The sequence below is a fragment of the Plasmodium brasilianum genome, chromosome 14 (assembly GCF_023973825.1).
Source record: "Plasmodium brasilianum strain Bolivian I chromosome 14, whole genome shotgun sequence".
NCBI lineage: Eukaryota > Apicomplexa > Aconoidasida > Haemosporida > Plasmodiidae > Plasmodium > Plasmodium brasilianum.
In genome coordinates, this window is record NC_090127.1 from 2,747,394 (window position 1) to 2,768,896 (window position 21,503).

The 21,503-nt window shown below is 26.5% G+C and overlaps 5 protein-coding genes across 5 annotated transcripts; 1 reads left to right on the forward strand and 4 right to left on the reverse strand.

Moving 5' to 3' along the window:
* Positions 1-433: 433 nt before the first annotated feature.
* Positions 434-3,334, reverse strand: MKS88_005789 (vacuolar protein sorting-associated protein 16; the record flags this gene model as incomplete). The annotated part of the gene is made up of 1 exon (XM_067219083.1): positions 434-3,334. The coding sequence occupies one exon, from the start codon at positions 3,332-3,334 to the stop codon at positions 434-436; it is 2,901 nt and encodes a 966-aa protein (XP_067070994.1).
* Positions 3,335-4,908: 1,574 nt separating this feature from the next.
* Positions 4,909-6,528, forward strand: MKS88_005790 (3-hydroxyisobutyryl-CoA hydrolase; the record flags this gene model as incomplete). The annotated part of the gene is made up of 1 exon (XM_067219084.1): positions 4,909-6,528. The coding sequence occupies one exon, from the start codon at positions 4,909-4,911 to the stop codon at positions 6,526-6,528; it is 1,620 nt and encodes a 539-aa protein (XP_067070995.1).
* Positions 6,529-7,305: 777 nt separating this feature from the next.
* On the reverse strand, positions 7,306-9,073 carry MKS88_005791 (polyadenylation factor subunit 2; the record flags this gene model as incomplete). Its single annotated transcript, XM_067219085.1, has 2 exons — positions 7,306-8,663; positions 8,989-9,073. 2 exons carry the CDS (start codon positions 9,071-9,073, stop codon positions 7,306-7,308), a joined length of 1,443 nt encoding a protein of 480 aa, XP_067070996.1.
* A 1,324-nt stretch (positions 9,074-10,397) lies between these two features.
* Positions 10,398-18,013, reverse strand: MKS88_005792 (uncharacterized protein; the record flags this gene model as incomplete). Its single annotated transcript, XM_067219086.1, has 3 exons — positions 10,398-17,436; positions 17,645-17,747; positions 17,959-18,013. The coding sequence occupies 3 exons, from the start codon at positions 18,011-18,013 to the stop codon at positions 10,398-10,400; spliced, it is 7,197 nt and encodes a 2,398-aa protein (XP_067070997.1).
* A 1,713-nt stretch (positions 18,014-19,726) lies between these two features.
* Positions 19,727-21,490, reverse strand: MKS88_005793 (ribosome-binding factor A; the record flags this gene model as incomplete). The annotated part of the gene is made up of 1 exon (XM_067219087.1): positions 19,727-21,490. One exon carries the CDS (start codon positions 21,488-21,490, stop codon positions 19,727-19,729), a length of 1,764 nt encoding a protein of 587 aa, XP_067070998.1.
* Positions 21,491-21,503: the final 13 nt, after the last annotated feature.

Genomic DNA, 21,503 nt, shown 5'->3' on the forward strand with positions numbered 1-21,503 from the left:
TACAAAAAATGCGTACTATATTTTTGCACCTTATATAATCATGAAAAAAAACAAAAAACAAATGCGCCATTTATAATGCATGTTTAATATGCATATTATGGTTACTAAAAAAGAAATAAGTAAAACATTTTAAAAATCTTTAAAATGAGTTCCACAAACATTATACGTATATAAAAATGAAAATTTTTTAATTTATAGAAAGGGAGAAAAAAAAAAAAAAGACAAATTGCTAATACTTCATATGGCAAGATTGAGTCACTGTGAACAAATGTGGCACACAATTTGATAAGTCTGTCGTAATAAATATATGTATGCACGCATCCATGCATGTTTTTATGTATACTCACAAGTGTACCCGCGTGGTAAGGCCGTCTTTACACCTGTGACAATTCAAACAAAGCTTTGCACTTTGAAGCAACTACTAAATTGAAGTCTACCTCATATTTGATATAGCATCCGTAATCGTCTGGAATAACGAAGTTGTTGTCATTTTTTGTGCTTTAATTTCTTCTAGCACACTCTCTGCTTCTTCATGCATGTTTAATTTAGTAAACCATTTATACTGTAAATTTATATCCTTAATTTTTTGAATTAATTTAATGGTTAAAGGAACTGAACCAAATTCATAGCAGCATTCAATAAAGTAATCCATACCAATTGGTGATACTCTATAATTTGCAAAATTATACAGTTCATCAAAATACTTATTTTTTGCTAGTGCATATATTTTACATCTCCAGTATTTCGGTTCTGAAATTTTAAACTTTTTAAATAAATGATCCGCATCCAAAAATTCACCGACTGATATGACATAGTTTACTGTCTCCATTAAAGATAAGCCTTGAATTTTGTGAGGATATCCTATGACAGATTTTTTATTATATTTCATCTCTAACTCTTTTTGATAATTCAGTAAATCTATATTATTCATTATAGATGTGTGAACAAACTTTATATGACTATTCATTTGGTCTGTTGTTAGAAATCCTGCTGAATAAGCTAACCATGTTTTTTTTTGATCCAAATTTTTTTTTGATAGAGCTAAATCTAATGTGACAAAAGCTGCTTTCGAATGTTGCCCATTCTTTTCGTAAAATTCTTTAAGTAAATTATACTGTTTTGTTTTTTTACAATAAACATAAAAGCAGTCAGAAGCATGAACATTCTTGTTAAAAACATCTATCAATACAGATAATTCTTTCTCACCATTTGCATTTATTTTTTCTTGATTTAAAATATTGATAATACACAAATATACCAGTTCCATATCTTTGGAAAGAATTGCTTTTTCTATTGATAAACTATAATTGGCTAATTTTAGTAACATGTCTATTTGTTTTTTTCTGTTTTCTTCATATTGAATTATGATAGTGGCTAGCTGAGGTCTTAAACATTTTGCTGCAACAAAAGCTATGTACGAATAGTCGATATTTTTTTTATTTCCTATCTTATCTGTTATAGCTCTACATAACTGTTCATCAGTTAGTTCAATGGATTTTTCAATTTTCTCTTTACACCATTCAATTAAAATATTATCTGATCTAATTCCTGCATATTCACAAATTCTATATGCTAAAAAATATTCTTTTCGTTTAGCTATATATAGGACAAAAGTAGGTATAGTAATGTACTGAAGTTCCGAAGCTGTGATGAAAATGTCTAGTGGTGGTTTCCTAACATTCATACAAATTCTTAAATATAAACAAGTTAATAAAAACTTTTTACAATCATAATTAACTTTCATAAAATTTTTTCCAAAATGAGATGTTTGAAGTAATAGTTTTATGATACTTTCATTATATTCATGGGTAGCTGCATTTAAACATTCTTCGATAGCTATATTTAAATTATTGTTAAATGCTCTGATTTCATCTTCGAGGCATATATTTCCATTTCTATATTTTTCATATGAATAATAAAGCATAGCAGAGGGTGTACAACTACCTATACTAAATATGTTAAAGGTTGATTTTCTAATTCGACTAATATATTCACAATTTTCCTTACTTACAATTTTCACACCATATATATCTCCAATTAGATATAAATCATGCCTGTACTGATAAGGAATCCACTGGTTTTTAGGACCCCCAATAAATAGCATATGCTGTATATAATTCGAAGGAGTAATCATAGGTGTATACACAGCTAAACAATCATCACCACACCACACAATCTGCTTAATACTTTTTTTACTATCTAAAACAGATTCTTCAATGCAGTTATTTAAATTATTCGTTAAATAAATTCTTATTATTCCATTATCGGATAAAAATGCTAAAATGGTTCCTGACTTTGATATACACATATTTATATATGCATGATTACATTTGTCATTATTACTAGTGTTATTATTAATATTATAATTATTATTATTATTATTATCATTATTATTATCATACACATCATAATATTTAAAACGGTGCTTATTTACTAATACAAAGCCACCACTACACAGTGCTATTATTAGATGTATATTTAACTCCTTTTCCTTTTTTCCCCTATAACTGACTCTATTACTGTTAGAGGTAGTGTTATCAACCTCTGTTCTTTTTACATCGTATGAGGACGTTTTTATTAATTCTCTGTTTGTTCTTCTTTTTATTCTATCGTCCTCCATTTGTATGTTATAGTTCTCTTTTCCTTCAGTAAGCACAACGTTTTTATTATTAACCATTTCATTAACATTTTCTTTTTTATTTTCAAAAGCATTAGTTATATAATTTTTAATATTCATCCTTAACAAATCATTGTTTACTCTTGTATCAAAATAGTTATGCTCAATGTTTAGTTCATCACTTAATTTATCTTCTTCAACTGTACAAACACAATTCGGTTTTCCCTTCAGGTCAACAGCTGGATATCTAAAACAATTATTTCCACTAAAATAATAATTAACATATATATTTAACCTTTCCGTAATTATTATAATTCCCTCTTCACATATACTACCATATAATATTCCCTCATTTTTTATATTTTCATCTAGGGAAAAAACAAATATTTTTTCACAAAAACAAGAATATACTCTTACTATATTATCTTTAAATAATAAAACTAAATCATTATTTTTATTCCATCCAAAACATATTAACCCATCCGAATTTAATCTACAACTAGATATTACTCTACCAATGTTCGTATAAATTTTTAAATTATCCTCCTTTTTGTAAACATCAAATTTGTCTTTATTTCTTAGAACTGCTATTAATCCCAAATAACCTGAACAAGTAAGACTATCTTTTAATACATCCTCGTTGCTCCATAGCATATTACTCAGCTTTTGCTTCCCATAATACGTGTTGTCGATGTTGTTCCATTCGTTTGTGTTCATTGTTGAGGAGAACGTACTACATGCGTAAATATATACACATATATGTATATATACATGTGAAGGGGTTATTCTTGTGATACAGGCTGTTATCTTACATACACAGTAAGTTCAATTATTTACATATATATATATATATTATATATACATTTACAAATACTACATATTTATCCCTTCACAAAATTATGCTCGTCATTTTTTTGAATAAAAAGAACGACCCTAAATTAGCCGTTGCAATTAAGTGTGACAATTTTTGGCTCCAAAGGATACACTTCCACTACTGTTACTATATCAAACAAAAGTACACATAGATACATGTATACGCACATGTATATATATATATATCAGCTTTACAAATTATTTGTAGTAGGCAATAATACTTATATCGTAGCAACGTACTAGAGCAAACATTCGAAATACCTTAATACTATACAGATACATTGGAAGTAACTTTAAAAAGAGAAAACTGCGAATTAAATTAAAAGTATGTAAGAATAAAACCTTGAGTTTTGAAATGAATGAAAAGTAGATAAAACAAAATAAAAGAATTAAGTTATAATTGTAGTAATAATAATATAAAATATCAGTGGAGTACTAAAAAAAAGGTAACTAAAATACGTGCGTAAATCTGAGCTAAAATAGAGAAATAAATTGTACATTTTATTATTATAAAAATATGAACTTAATTTTTTTTTATTTTTTTCGTTCTCATCGTCCAAATTGCAACATTTTCGTAAATGAGTAATTAACCAAAAAAAAAAAACAAAATACGAGAATTACGAAAAATAAGCAAATTATATAAATACGAAAAATAAGCAAATTATATAAATACGAAAAATAAGCAAATTATATAAATACGAAAAATAAGCAAATTATATAAATACGAAAAATAAACAAATTATATAAATACGAAAAATGCATAAATATGAAAAATAACTAAATACCAAAATTACAAACTTTTTATTTAAATGTTTCCTCTTTCTGTTTTTTCTTTTTTTCTTCTGTATAAAAAAATTATTATGGAATAATAATGTTAATGGGCAGCTGTTTTACCATTGACACAATTCCCACGAAAGAAAAAAAAAAAAAAAATATTTCGGATTTTTGACCGATTGACCGCTTCACTACTTGACTTCTTTACAGTTTGAAAGTTATCCAGGATGTTTTGGTGACGCTTTCCTGTTTTCGAATTCATTTTTTTTGCGTAGGATTTAATTAGTTTGTTATTCCTCTGTACAGGAATAAAGAAGGCTCTCTGTAATAAAACCTTATCTTGTTGAGTCGTTTAAAACAAAGGTCTTTTTTATACATTCATAGTTACTTACTACAAGTTCAGCGAGGTTTTATTCATATATTACATGTACTACTTATATATGACCAATTTCGTTTAACCTCTTTTTTTTTTTTTTTTACCGTGATTCAATTTCCGACTCTTTAACAGATTAAAACGCACATATATATAAACATTCATATATATCTACATACATACGTACGTGTGTTATCGTACTGTTTCCTCGGGAAGACAGAAATTCGTTTGAGAGTTTCAACATATACGTGCACATTTATTCAAAGTAGCTATGCCGAAAATAGGTTCACCACATCTTCATATGAACGAGTCCAAGCTGGGAAAGGTTTTATTTGATTATATGACAAAATTTGAAAGGAGTAATTTCCTCTTTTTTCGTACATATTTTTTTTTGATAAATAATAAGAGTAATCAGCAGAAGAAGAACAGTAATTTTATATTTTATGAAAAGAAATATATAGGCATTTTTGACAAAGTCAACAACTTCTGTACAGATGGACAAAGAAATAAAGAAAACCTTTTTGAAAAAATGGAAGAGAACAAAAATAACAACCTTTATTTAATTGATAATAATATATTAAACGATAAAACAAAGTACCCTAATTTTTCTACGTATGTAAAAAGTGAATGTACCACTGACAGGAAAAACGAAAAAGAAAACATAAATAAAGAACAAAAGAATGATAATGAGAAAAGGGTAGAAAATAATTTTAGAGACATTATAGATTTAGAATTATCAGATGTATGGTCCAAGAAATCGTTAGTAGTAAATTTTAAAAATAACATATTTGAAATAATATTAAATAGGCCTGAAAAGTTGAATGCCATAAATAAAGACATGATTAATGGATTGCTAAATATAATAAAAAATTTAAATAATGATAAAAGATGCTATATGATTGTGATTAGAAGTACGAATACAAACTGTTTTTCCTCTGGTTCGGATGTAAAGGATATAGTTCAAAATAAGGAAAAAGGAATACAACATTTAAAACAACTTTATATGTATATTAATTATTTATCAACAATGAAAAAAAGTGTTTTGTGTATATGGAATGGTATTGTTATGGGTGGAGGGTTAGGAATTTCCATGTACGCGAAATATAGAGTTATTAATAAAAATGCAATATTTGCAATGCCAGAAAGTAAAATAGGTTTTTTTCCTGATATAGGATGTTGTTATTTTTTTAAAAAATATTTTGGTAGAAATATTGGTTTGTATTTAGGATTAACATCATTAAGACTGAATGAATTAGATTTAGTGAATTTTAAAATATGTAACAACTATGTGGAAGATGTAGATTTGTTTTTAACTGAAATATATAGTATTAAAAAGGAAAATCAAAGTGATTTCGATGCAGAGTTAAGTAATATATTAAATAAATATCCTACCAAAATTGGTAGGACTGCTAGTACCCCTGTGCTAACCGAAGACCTAATTAGCAACATCAATAAATATTATAGCTCCGCGAATAGTTTAGAAGAATTAATAGATAATTTAAAGAAAGGACTCAAGGGCGAACATAATAATAGTAGCAGCAGTCAATTTTGTCAGAAGGTTTTGTCCGATATAAGTGCAAATTGTTATTTCAGCTGTAAATTATGGTTTTCATATTTTTTATATAATTATGATAAATCGTTAGAAGAAGTACTAGATAACGATTTTAAACTTTCACAATATTTCTTATTCCATACAAAAACATTTGAAAAGGGAGTAACAGAATTACTTGTAAAAAAAAACAAAAATTTTCAATGGAAAACAGATCCCGAAAATGAAGGGACACAATTAGAGGAAAATATTGAACATATATTAAAGGATAGCTCTATGTTATCCATAAAAGAAGAGTTCATACAAAATATAAATTGCACCGGGGACAATGAAATAAATTAACAGGAAAAAATCTCAAAATAGAGTTAGAATTACGACAAAATGAAATCCAAATTATGTCGAAAATCAATGAAAAATTTATACGAAGTAGTACTACTCCGAATATTTGAAACAGCACAAAAGGATGACTACAAAGGGGGGGGACATCAACAAAAAATGGCATTTTTCCAAATAAGTACATATGCATATATACATATGTATACATGTGCACATGCACACGTGCATATCGAGAAAGAAAAACATAAAGATCCACGGATACAAATTTATCTCTATTCTTAAAAGTATAATGTAGTAACACGTTTTTATGTTAAAGAATTCAAACGAGAATAAGAAGACATCACTAAGGGCATCTTTTTTGGTGTTCATTTAAATAACAATAGTTAACGCCCGACTTTTTATTTTTTCTTTAAATATTTAATGATTCCATATACATTTAATTAAAGTCAGAAACAAATATCAAGTAAAATTAAACGTACAAATAGGGGAGTTAATCTCATTCCAAACAGCACTTCAAAGTAGGTCTTCAAATGTTTGCGATATGCTTTATTCATATGATAACAATTCTTCAACGTTGTGTGTTGACATGACTTATTTGATTCTCACAAAATGGGGATGCACACACATACATAAATATGTGCGTGCATAGTTGCACGCTTACGTAAGCAAAGAAGCATACCCTGTGGTGAGCACGTGCTTCGTTACATACTCTTACGAACGCAATGCTTGACGATTAGCCATGTAGCCGTTACTTTATTTCATTTCCTTTTGTTTCTTTTCATTTTATTTATTATTATTATTATTATTGTTTTTTTTTTTTTTCCTTTTTCCCCTTGTGCTAACCTTTTTGTAGTAGTTGTTGTTCATTTTACAAGGTTTGTAACTCTCTTCTTCTGAGTCAAAAATAGATTGATTACTGCTAACATCTAATATACTTTGATCATTGATATATCTAGAATTAGGAAAAGATCCACTATTATTAAGGCTTATTAAAGGTTTTGCATCTATTTCTTTCGCAATAATAGAATCACAACTAGATGCAGACCAGAATTTCAATAATTTATCATCTCCAAATGAGGTAAGTAAATGCCCTAAAGGATTCCAGTCTAATAGGGATATAGAACAAGGTTTATCAATACCATGAGCTGAAGCAATGGTTTGAATACATTTATTATCATTTGTGCTATAAAATTTAATATTTCCCTTATTGTCCGAACTTACAAAAATATGATTTTGAATGGGATTCCATGCAATATAGGTAGGTTCATAATTTAGGTTAAATCTACCACCACTAGTAGTTACAGTAGTAGTACTGCCATAAATTTGATCATTTTTATAAGAATATAATAATTTAAAGTTTCTAATATCCCATAATTTGATTAAACTATCTTTACTACAGCTTAGTAAATATAAGCCATTATAATTCCATTTGACCTTATTTACATTTGCTTTATGTGCATTAATAGATGTAATAGGTTTATTAATTCTTATATCCCAAAGAGATATGGTCTGTGTTCTATTACCACTAGCTACGATATCATTAATAGGATTCCATGCTAAGCAACTAGTATTATTAGTATCTATATTTTTACATTTTAAATTTTTTATAATTTTTCTTGTTTTTATATCCCAAATAATAGGATTGCAAGTATCAGCACATCCAGCTAATTTCGTATTACAACAGGATAAACTTATGTCTAATACACTTTTTGTTAATCCTTCAAATGCATAATTATCTAATAAATTTAAAGCAGAAGATAAAATAACAATTTGACCTAATGAATTTCCTGCAAATAAATTATCATTTTTAGACCATTCTAAACAAGATACTGCACCACCACCTATTGGTATTCTTTTCATATCTTCAAAGTTAAAATAACATCCATTCCATATGGCTAGCTCACTTAATTGTGTTCCTGTTAATAATCTCTTACCATCATTAAACCATTTCAAACTTACAATCATCCCTTTACTTTTATTTAAACAAGAATATGCCAAATGTGTTAGTACACCATCATATCTATCAATCATATTACTATAACAAAATAATGGTTTTATTCTTCTAAAGTAAATTGGGTGATTGACATACAGCTTCCTTTCGAACTGTCTCTTGTATATATCATTTTTCAAAAAATTGCAAACTATAAAATAAAATAAAGAAGTAAAAAATGAATAATGGGAACAAGCACATATCATACTCGTCGTATGTAAAATAAATTTACAGATCGATGTTCTCCTCAGTATGATGAATGCGCGTGCGCTTGCATTTTCAGTGTTAAGTTTATATGCATATGCGCAATACATGTATGCAGGATGTACCACAATAAATATATTTATATATATATATAAATATATGTAGTAAAGCATGTATGATACACGCATATGAAAAACGTATACAAAGCTAGTATGTATGTTGGGGCGGCGATGTTCAAGTGAATATACTTTTCGCACATTTTTTTGCTATACCTGATGAACTAAAATCAACGGCAGGTCTATCTATCCCTAGCTTCGATTGATAGTAATTATTTGTATTTTGATCATCATTAAACATTTTTAATCTTTATGCAAAATGTTTTAAAGGAATTATAAATATGGTTTGATAAGTGTATAGTGTGCTACTAAAAATAACTATTATACTAAGGGTATTTTTTCTTCATAATAATATGGCCTAGAACATTATTTAAATATTTTTTTCGAAGACCAAACAAATAACAGTGAGGTAACTCCTACACCATAATGTAGTAGTATACCCATATCAAACTGCAGTAATATACTTCTCATACCATAATATAGCAGTATACACATGCAATAGTTTAATAATATGTTACGAAAAAACAGAGACTCAAAATACGTTAACCTCATTAATATATAATGGGATGTTTACCTTCCTTTCCTTTATCTGTTTAGATTTAATGAGTAATGCATTGATATGTACTGTTTATTATAATTTAATTTTATATTATTTCTTATATTTTTATGAACTCTCTACTGCTTCACTGGTTTTGTGGGCCTGTTCTTACATGACCCATGTATATATATATTTAAAGATAATTAGAAATTTATCATTTTACTTTCATTTTTCCATTATATCCATATATGTATCGTATGTAATATATATGTGATATATAAAAAAATATTTATAAGATTAAAAAAGTTTCCTATTTATTGAGCACATATTAATTTGAAATAAAATTTTTTGTTTTCCTTTGTTCTTCATTAAATGTTAGCGCATTTAAAAATGCACATTTATTTTTCCATATTTCAAAATTTTTATGCAATTATTAGTAATAAAAAGATATAAAAATCATTCATATGATTTAATTATCATGAATTTAAACTTTTGATGTACCCATATATAAATACAACACACATACATTATAAATATTATTTTATAAAGATATATATATAATATATATCTTTCCATAGTGACAAAGCTGAAACGTACGTTGAAGCATATTCACCATTTGTGATAAATAGTATGAATTCAAATAAAAGATGTTTATATTAAGAGCCAGTTTAAAAACGTTTATTACATTACAGGAATATAAAATATGCACATTTTAAGTTTTTTAAATAAAAGGAAAAAAAAAAAATAAGAGTTAAAGAGTCACATAAAAAAAAAGAAAAAAAAAAGAACTACGTAGAACTTGCATTATTTTGAATATTTTTATTTTTGAAATAATCCTCGAAAAAGATGGAAAGAATAATGACATTGCAAAAAAATACTCACACATGTACATATGTTAATGTTTAAAATATGTATATATATATACTACTAAATAAAGGGCGCTTATTTCACGAGATTTTAATACTTTAAAAAATTAGGGGCAGTAATATAGGTATTTAGGTATACTGGGAAACTGAGACCTATTAGCTTATATATTTTGACTTTTCGACAGCTCACTGTATTCTTTTAGCGCATTTTTGAAAAATGTTGAAAAAAACACATATATCGAATAATGCTCCTTATGAAGTATGTATAAGGAATAATTTATAAAGTAGTTATTTTCGAAATTAAATGTGCTGTTTTCGTTTATAATTTTTCTTACATATAGCACATCCGATATTTTGTTCAATTTGCTTGGATTTGCGTACGTATTAACGCTGCTTTCACTTCCTGCTGGAGTTTCTCCTTCTCTATTATTATCATCACTGTTGTTATAGTTACTGTAGTTGGAGTTGCTACTATTATCGTTGTTACTGCTAATACCTTCGTTATTGTTGTTGGCACTGTTCTTGTTGTTACATGTGCTAACGTTACTCTTGTTAGCTTTATGACCATTGGCATCACTGCGTGGAATGCTATCGCTACCGTCTTTAAGCACACGAGCATCATGTACTAGCTCACTGTAATTATTACCAACAAGCGCGTTTTCCACATCTGTTCCCTCCGAATGTTCTGAACTGTCACTCTCTTCGCTGCTACTGGAATTATCGGTCTCATTATGCTCATTATTATATTGGCCATCCACCGTCAGGTAGTTTTTATTTCCCTGATGATGTTCTCCTTCTTCATCTGCTTTTTCACTTTCCATCTCTTCCATATCATATACTCCGCGTTGAGTTATTTCAAAAGAATTGTTATTTGGACTTAAGTGTTTTTCTTCCTGAACATGTGCATGCTCGTTGGTTATCTTAATACAACTATTATTATTGCTATTCCACGAATTCCTGGACAAGCCGCTTTTATAATTACATGATAAAATGTTTGACGCTTCTTCATCTAATTCAATATTCATGTTTAAAAAGAAGTAAATAAAATGGCTTATGATTATATAAAACAAGCTGTCATATATAAGATCAATTTTATTTAAATTATGTATCATGTCTAGAATATCCTTATCTAATGATTTAATTACACGAATATACAACCTGATTACACATGCAGGTATTTTTAACTTATAAATATATGGCATCATAAAAGTTAATTTTATTAACAAAATTTTAACCATTTTTTTATCTATTAAAAAGAAAAAAGAATTATTTTTATATCCTATTAAATAATTTGCTATTGATTTAATAGAATAATTAAATAAGTCTAAATTATTTAAAACATTAACATCTGATGTTAATTCTTTTTGAAGGTGACAAATCATTATATTGAAAGAGACAAAATCCAGTATTACATTTTTAATACAAAAGTTATTTATTTTAATATCAGAATTAATTAATTCGTGTGATTTTTCACTGAACATATCAGGATAAAAATAATATTCTGTTAACAAATATTTTAATAATTTAAAACAACAGCTTTTTATAGTAAGTTCTTTTGTCCTTATAGCCAATTCGTATATGTGATATAAAATAAAATTATGAACACTAATATTATAAAGCTCTGTAGGATCATTAATTGTATAACTGAAATAGGACGAATTACTGTAACCAAATGTAAAATTTTTTAAATTATTAAAAATAAATTTAAGTGCATAATATGTCAGACTGTTATAATTTTTATTATGATTTTCATTACTCAGGTAACTATATTTTCCTATTATACTAATTAAAATTCTATTTATTACATTTCTCACCAAATTTGGATAATTTTTCAAACTATTCGAAAAATTTAACGTTGAAAATGTATTTCTTAATAGCTCTAAAAATTTCCCCTTCATATCAAGTATGCTACTCCTATCTGATCTACTCTTACTACTTGCCATTTCATCACCATTATCTTCATCTGCGTATGAACTTACTTCTACCCGCGTGTTCATATTTTTATTATTACTACTACTTTTTTTAAGTGTCAAAAACAGGTTATTGTAATTATCTTCATTATGTGCTTTTTTTACTGTATAATATAAATAATCATCATCCCCTTTTTTATTAATCGTTAAAAATTTACATGAAAAATCATAATTCATAAAATCTGCATAATCCAAACAGTAATTATTTTTATTGAAAAAAATAGGCTGCTTTAAAATTGGTGAGAATTCTTGAAACTCATATATAATTCTGAACACTCGAATTATAGTTTTAAATTTTATATAATCTTTTAAATCGTATAATATTAATAAATCAAGTAAATATTTCAAAGGTAGAAAGTGCATAATATCCATAATTTTTTCATTCTTTACTAAATAATATAATGATAAATAATAAAATATATTATTTCCATTTAATAAATTGAAAAAGAATAATAGCTTTTCCGTATTATACTCGTTACTAAGAAATGCGTCCATTCTATAACATTCGCTCAGTTTGCTACTGCTATTATTATTAATTTTATTATTAATATTATTATTATTATTGTAATTATTATTGTTATTATTATTGTTATTATTCCTGTGCAGTATTATACTGCTCTTACCAATTCTTTGCCTATATTTTCTGTTATGCCTACTGTATTTGTTATGGTTTCCTCTACTAATACTTCCACTACTGCTTCTGCTACTGCTTCTGCTACTGCTTCTACCACTATTAGGACTACTACTTGTACTAATTGTTTTATCATAATAAGAAATTTTACTTCTAGTTTCAAGCATATCCTCCAAAGAAGAATTCTCTTCAGATTTATTGTTATAATCTAAATAACTATTATCGTTATGAATAGACTTGGAGTTGCGATCACTCCTCGTGTAACTTTCATTCGCTTCTTCATTATCACAATAACTGTCGTTATCCGTTGCATCATTTATTTTGTTCTCTATATTTTTGCGATTTTTTTTCAGAGAGAAATTGTCCTTATATGGGATCATCGTATTTTGCTTTGAAACGCTTTTCTTCTTTTGATTGCTCCCACTTCTAACTCGACTACCTCTTCTAACTCTGCTGATATCGCTATCTGTGCCGCTCCCACTACTATTATTCAACCTCAGAAATGAACCTATGATGCTGTTATTTTTATTACTTGTACTTTTTTGCTTCACCCCTTTATGACTATTTGGATCTGAAATATTTTTCATATCCACATAAGATGAATGGAAGCAGTTTTGGTTTCTTTTATTTGTGCTAAATATACTACACTCATCATCATCCATCCTGTTTTTTAAATCTTTTCTCCGCTTCTTTCTTGGGTTTGTTGTATCAAGAACGATATTATCATCAATTATCTTAACATTAATTTTTTTTTGTCTTTTTTTTAGTTGTCCTCTATTTTCTAATTTATTCAAATATTCGTTTAATAGCTTATTTAATTCGATTTTGTCTGAACTCATGCTCATTTCTTCTAATGTCAAACTGATAACATTTTTTATATTGTTAAAATTTAAACAATAGTGAAATGTTTTTTTATATTTATTTATATTCCTCTTTAAATTTTCAATTGATTTACATATATCATCTAATTTTTGATCTTTTACGCATAAATAATTTAAAAATTTTTTTTTTTTACTTTTTTTATTCTTAAATACATTATCTAGTGTAAATAAAATATTTTCAATAAACTTCAAATTTAGGTGTAGCTTATCTACTATATTTTGAAAATATGAATTTTTGTAAATATGTATTAAATTATGAAAATTAAAATTATCAAACTCATGTACATTCCTTTTCAGTTCATAATTATATTTTAAATTTTCCACAATATTTAAAGGAGTAAAATAATTGTTCATATGTAAATTATCACTGTTATTATTATGTCCACTATCTTGTAAAAAATAATTAAAATTATTGAAAACACATTGCTCTTTATTTTCTAATACGAAAAACGATTTTTTTTGATAAAAATATTTTGCATATTTCACATAAGAATAAGAATGTCCAAAAATGTATAATACACACCAAGTATATACATAAATTAATTTTGTAATTTCGTTGAGGAACAATTCAATTTGGTTAATTATCTTATCAAGTATTTCCTTTTTAAATTTTATACTACTTTCACTAATTAAATGACATTTAATATAATTGTTATATGTAGTTATTATTTCCGTAATAAATTTTAAAAAGTAATAATCAAATTGAAAAATATTGTCAGAGTTGTATATACTTATAAAGTACGAAATAGTATCCACATTTTCTACATAATTCAAATCAATGGTTTTGTTTTTATTTATATTACTAAGATCAAACGAGTTTTTCAGTTTATTTATTTTACCTATGACTTCATAAAATTTTTTTCTTTTTTTTGCTTTCCGTAATATATCATGGAAAAGGCTTTTATTCGAGTATTCCTTCTGATAAATGGTGTTATAATTCAAAGTGTTATATTTGTAAGATGACTTTAAATTTTTTCTTTTGCTCCTTTCATTGTTGCATCTGTTGACCTTTCTTCCTTCAACTTTGCTTTTTTCATTTGTTCCTCTTTTGTGTTTACTTCTTTCTGTTTTTATGTTACTTCTGCAGTTGTCTCCCTGGACTATTCCCCATTCGTATTCATTCACATCACTTTCTGGTTCATCAGTTTGGCTGCTTTCATATTTGCTCGATTCGTATCCACTATTATCCTGGCATTTACTGCCTTCATAATAACTCCGCCTTTTACCAGTTCCACTTGAACTATACTCACTTTCATACAAGCTTCTGTTCTCGTCATAACTACCATTTGAATTAAGAAAATAATCCTTGCTCTTTTCATACATTGTACACTCATTTTTTACCTTATGTTTGTTTGTCCCTGATAAATAAAAATTATTTTGATCTCCTTCACTTTCGATGCTGTCTTTTCTATTTAAATCATCTTGACAAAAATTACTAACAACGTTTTTATACTTTATCAGATATTTAATAATGTTAAAATCGTACGTATTTGTGTCATCAAAGTTGCTTAATCTTTTTTGTGTGCTCCTTTTTCTATCATGATAAGTATTATCATTAACAAGGTTATCTGCCTCAAATAATGTTTCATTAAATGTATTCATATCGTTACCTGAAGTAGTATTTCCACATTTTTTATCTCTTCTTCGTTTACTATTCATGCTAATTTTGCTAAAATTAAAATCTTGATATTTGTTAAATTCATAATTTTTCTCATTATTATATGTGGTACAACTATCAAAGTTCAGTAACTTGTAGAAATTTAAATATTTATTATTTTTCTGGGCCATAATATTTCTGTTAAAATATAATCCAGATGATACGAATATATGAAAAATCTTTGTAATAATAGTTACACAATGATTTAAATACTTAACTAGAGCATGCGCATTTTTATAAGTTAAAAAAAAATTTTTATCTTTACTCTTCATTTCAATATAATATAGCACGTTCTTATGAAAAGTAAATATTAAATAAGGGTTGTTAAAAAAATAAAATAAAGAATTAATTATTTTATCTGAGTAAATTTTATCATTATATTTTCCTTCATATATCACTTCTATAAAGGAGCATCTATTTACTTTGTTGCTAGTTTTATTCGAAATAAAGAAATCGTTCAACTCTTTATTTAAGTAGTCCTCCTGGTTCTTCTTTCTTGTCAAAAAGGTGCCCTTAAGACAGTTCCCCTTCTGATCCGCATTCAAGCTACTACAGTTATTGTTATTACTGCTGCCACAGTTAAGGTTATTATTATTACTATTATTGTTACTACTATTGTTACTAGTATTATTATTATTATTATTGTTACTACTATTGTTACTAGTATTATTATTATTATTATTGTTACTACTATTGTTACTAGTATTATTATTATTATTATTATTACTATTATTGTTATTACTATTATTAGTATTATTACTATTATTATTATTACTATTATTAGTATTATTACTATTATTACTATTATTATTATTATTATTACTATTATTATTATTACTATTATTATTATTACTATTATTACTATTATTATTATTACTATTATTAACTTTCTTATTAGCGCCTTCACAATTGTTGTTATTGTTATTACTTCTGCTACTATTATTATTGCTGTTATTATTACTGCTGCTACCAATTTCCGTCCTCTCTTCCCCTGTTTCGTTCCTTCCATCTTGAACCTTGTCATCCCCTTCGTTGTCAAGTATTACGAATTCACTGCTTTCTTTATTAGTAAACGTGTCGTTAAAATCACTAGCGGAATTTTTGGTAGTCATGTTGTTTGGGCATGTGCTATTTCTTGCAGTTTTGCACTGATCCTTACAGTAATTACTGCTATTATGGTCGTCCTTAGTACCACTAACATTGTTCCTATAACTATTTGTGTTATCTGTTTTCACATCCTGATGCAAATTTTCCTGTGAAATATGGCTATCTACCCTGTAATTGCCTTGAAAATTCTTAACAGCAGTAAAAATAAATGTATTCATTGATATGTCAAATATGTTTCTAATTAAATACTCATTAATATATGTGTACTGAAAAAAATTGCAAAAAATTTTTATTACTTCATTGTACATCAATTTATGTAACTTTAACTTTTTTAAAAAAAAGAAATAATTTATAACTTTATTTTTTCTTTCTTCAAATCCTTTAAATAGAAAGGAATATGAATTTTCATTTGTTTTATAACTTAAATCAAAATATATATTTTTTAAAAAATATAATAAGCATAATAAATTTAAAAAATACTGAAAAGTTTCATAAAAAGTTTCTTCATGAACTAGTGAATCTTTTTTTTCTGCTTGTATTATTTCCACACTTGACATATACAACTTGAATATATCAAAGTCCAGTACACATAGTTCTAATTTCTGTATGTTAATATCGTCAAATAAATTGGTACACAAAAACGAATAATGATTTTTAAAATTACGAAACGTTCCTTTAGGATTTTCCTCGTTGCTCCAATTCCGATTTTCCCTCCTCATACTAATATTATTGCTGATACTATGTCGGTTACTATTACAATTTCCATTTTTATTACTATTATCCATATAGTTGTCTTCGTTAAATATATTATCGTTCATATTGTAATCATCACCTCCATTTTCTTTTTGCACATCTATTATGTTAACCTCATTATTACTCTCTTCTTTAAAAAGGTTTTTTATCTTTTCAATTAAGTCATTTTTATTCCTTTTATTATATATTACAAAGAATTTTCTAAAAAAAATAAAAAATAATAAAAAAATAAAATGCTACAAATGATAAAAATAAATGTCTGTTCATATATTACAAGGTCAAAATGCATATATGCGACAATGAGTTTTTTTCTTTTTTTTTATGAAAAAAGAAAAGGGAAGCAAAAATTGTTCTTTTATTTCTTTCTTTTCTTGCTTTTCATTTTTCATTCCTTTTTAACGTCTCCTACTTCATTTGTTGTGCCAGTTCACTAAAAATCCTCTGAGCAATGTCCCCTTCATTTCCCTCTACAGACTTGTAAAACTGATGGAAATAGGACAACATCTCTTCATCTGAAAAGGTATAGGTGAAATACAAACAAATTAATATATACATATACATATGTATACATACATATAATGCTATTGCGTACAGCGTACCAATTCGTACGTACGCATGACTATTTTGTGCATGTATAATATTATCATATTATTACAAATGTACAAATTCACAAAAAAAATATAACTCATGTTTTTTCTTAAATCGTTCACATTTCTGTCGTACCTCCATATTCTTTTAATTCTCTTTCTAAAATGTATAAAATTTTTCTTTTCTCCATTTTTCTAAATATCTTTTCTTAATAACTCTTTTTTTATTTTCTTTATTTAAATAACAAAAAAAAAAAAAAATAAAATAAAATAAAATATTTCATAAAATATTCTTAAAATATATCATAATATATTCTTAAAACAATTAAAAAGGATTTTTAAAAAAACTACGTAATAAGCTTGTTCATAATTAATATAAAATTTATTCATACATACGTACATTATGGGAAAAAAAAAAAAAAAATTTTTCACAAATAATATTTCCGATAATATATATATATATATTTGTACGTATAATTATATAAATAGTTATATGCACCAATAATAACAAGCAAGCATACACAAAAAAACTTGCTATATCCTTTTCTTCGCATTTTTCATGAATAACATCTAAATTAAAAAAAAAAAAAAAAAGGAAGGGAAAAATTGAGTATTATTATATTGAGTATAATTATATTGAGTATAATTATATATATAAATAAATGAGCAATTACATATAAGTATACACATAATTATAAAAAGTCGAATGTGAAGAGGCACGAATAATCAATGAATGACAATTCACTGATCTTATCCATTAAAACCAAAGGGAATACAAAAAATTACGAGTACGTATATATTTTTATATGTGCATGTATAATTACATATGAATGGAAAATCTTTTTTTTAATGTTCAAATATGTTCCTTAAGGGACTACATCAAATAAGTGTTTTCTTCTTAACAGAAAATGAAATATTTTTCTAGTTAAATCTAGTAGTGGCCTCTTATACTGTTTATAAGTAATGAGCACTTGAAAATGTTTATCATGATAATGTATAAAGAATTAAATCTTAAAAATGATACATATACATTTACATACGTGCGTACACACGTTCTTACATGCGTCAACTTTGGTAGTGATTAAAAGAAAAATTCAAAAAAAGAATATTTCGTATGAAAAAGTAAACTCCAGTACTCCTGAGGATCTCTTATGTCTTGCACAGAAAAAAGAAAGGCCTCTTTTGAGTTATATATATATATATGTGTACATATACGTCCACTTATACGTACATATATCGTAAGCATTCGCACTAATGACTAAACAATTGCCATACAATTACCAAACAATTACCGTTTTACAATTTCCAAAATTTGACGCAAATTTTGCCTTTAATTAAAAATAGGCCCCTGTTATTATTATTCATATTACATATGTATATATATGTCTGCACATATGTATGTATGTATGTCTTTATGTATGTCTCTGTGTATGTCTCTGTGTATGTCTCTATGTATGCCTATATGTATGCCTATATGTATGCCTATATGTATGCCTATATGTATGCCTGTATGTATACCTATATGTATGCCTATATGTATGCCTGTATGTGTGCCCATATCGAGGTCTGTATATATGTATCCATATGTACGAAGAAAAAAGGTGATGAATGAGGCAAAATAGAAATATATAAAAAATAAAAAAAACGACACACGAAAAAATAAAACGCAAATTATTTTTTATTCGCAAAAAAGGACATACTTTTGTCAAAATGTGGGAAAACAAAAAACGAAAAAAAAAAAAAAAATTAGCAGATAATTAAACATATAAATTAGCAGGTAAATAAAAAGATAAATTTGCACATAAATAAATGCACAACTAAATATAACTGAACAAAATGAAATAAAATGTAAATGGTATACAACAATAATTCATTAGTTTAGCACAGATACCCATGTGATGGACCTAAAACCCAGCGAGATCTTTATTATAGAAATGCATTAGCTTTGTACATTGCTCCCCCCTACTTGTACTATGAGTAGGGTAATTATATTTTGCATATAATTTGTAGTATTGTAAATTTTTAATATTTTTTTCTTGTTGATCTTTTAACGGTATAAACTTCAAAGGAGGTGTATAACCTAATTGAAGTTTTCTAGCTAATAATTTTCTTAAAATAAAAGCTACTTTTTCTAATTTGTCTTGTATACTTTTATGTGTGACATTTTTATTTAATAATGAATAAACAATTTTACATATAGATCTATTTGATTTCATTTCAAGGTGATGAATAGAAATAGACAAACCGTTTAATAAATATGATCTAAAATAAGAGTTATTGCAATTTAATAACTGCTCTAAATGTGTATGTAAAAGTTTTTCTGTTCTTACTTTTCTTCTATTTACATGATATTTTATAGGGTCTAATATATGTCTAGCTACATTAGGTACTTTTTCTTTAATTATTTTAGAATTTTCTAATTTTTCCTTTCTTATTTTCATTCTTATTCTTGAAACTATTTCATCATATTGATTTTGTTCACATATCCTTTCTATTTTATGAGCGAAATTTCCTTCATTTTCATAATGCGGTTTGATGTCTTCTTTTACGAGAAATTCGTTTTGTTCTTCTTCTGCCTCTTTTATTTTTTCATCATTTTTACTTAATTTTAGTGATTTTATAATACTCTTTGCTTCCTTAACAGGGTTAAGGATATTACTCATTTTAAACCATCTTATTTTTCTATCTATATCACACTTTTTAAGATATAAATTATTCATATAATCATATTCCTCATGTGTTAAATCTTGGTACGTACTCTTTCCCTTTAAGCTTTCATAATCAAAAATGGATTTATCTATACTTTTATTAGCATCAGCAAAGTTATAATCCTTCAAGTTTTCTAAATGTTTCGTGTTTTGCTCATTATCCAATTTGTTACTCTCTTGACTTACTGAGTTGTCGCTATTCCCCCTATTTGAGTCTTCCCGTTTGTTATGCATAAAACGGTCAAAACTATTTTTTGTCAGCCTATTGCTACTTTCTGTTTTTTCCGAATACTCATTATTTTGGCTATTATGCGTATTGTTCACACTGTCCTTACTATACACATTATACACACTATTTACACTTTTCACACTGTACACATTTCTTCTCATCCTTTCCGCTTTCTTGCTGATAAAAGAATTTTTTGATGATTTTCCAATGTCCCCATTTATTACCCCCTCATGTGATATCCCCTTGTTTTGTTTTTCAACCAATTCGTCTGAACTGTTACTATATTTTATTTTTTGTTCTTCCACTTTTTTCAAAAGATGGCTGTCAGCGATGTGAGAACTATTTTTCTCCTTGTCTATAAACATATTTAAGGATGGGTTAAAAAGTTTCTTTATCTCTTCTAATTTATCTTTCTCTATATTTTTTATACCCTCTTCTTTTAAAAAATATTTTTCTGTTCTTTCATTTATTATACTGTTATCTGGAATACTACTTATTCCAACGATGTCTGATATCCCCTCATCGAGTTTATCATTTTCAATTGTTTGAACAAAATTTTCATTTCGTTCATTTAAATATTCTTTTTTTAAGTTATTAATGCACCAATATAAATGTTTATTTTCCAAATCATCATACCTTTCTTTTCGTTTCCTTCCCCTAAATGTGCCGAAAAATAGATTTACTCTTCTTGTAAAGCCTGTCACAAATTTTTGACTATTCACTAAGTTCATTCTTTTGTGCTAA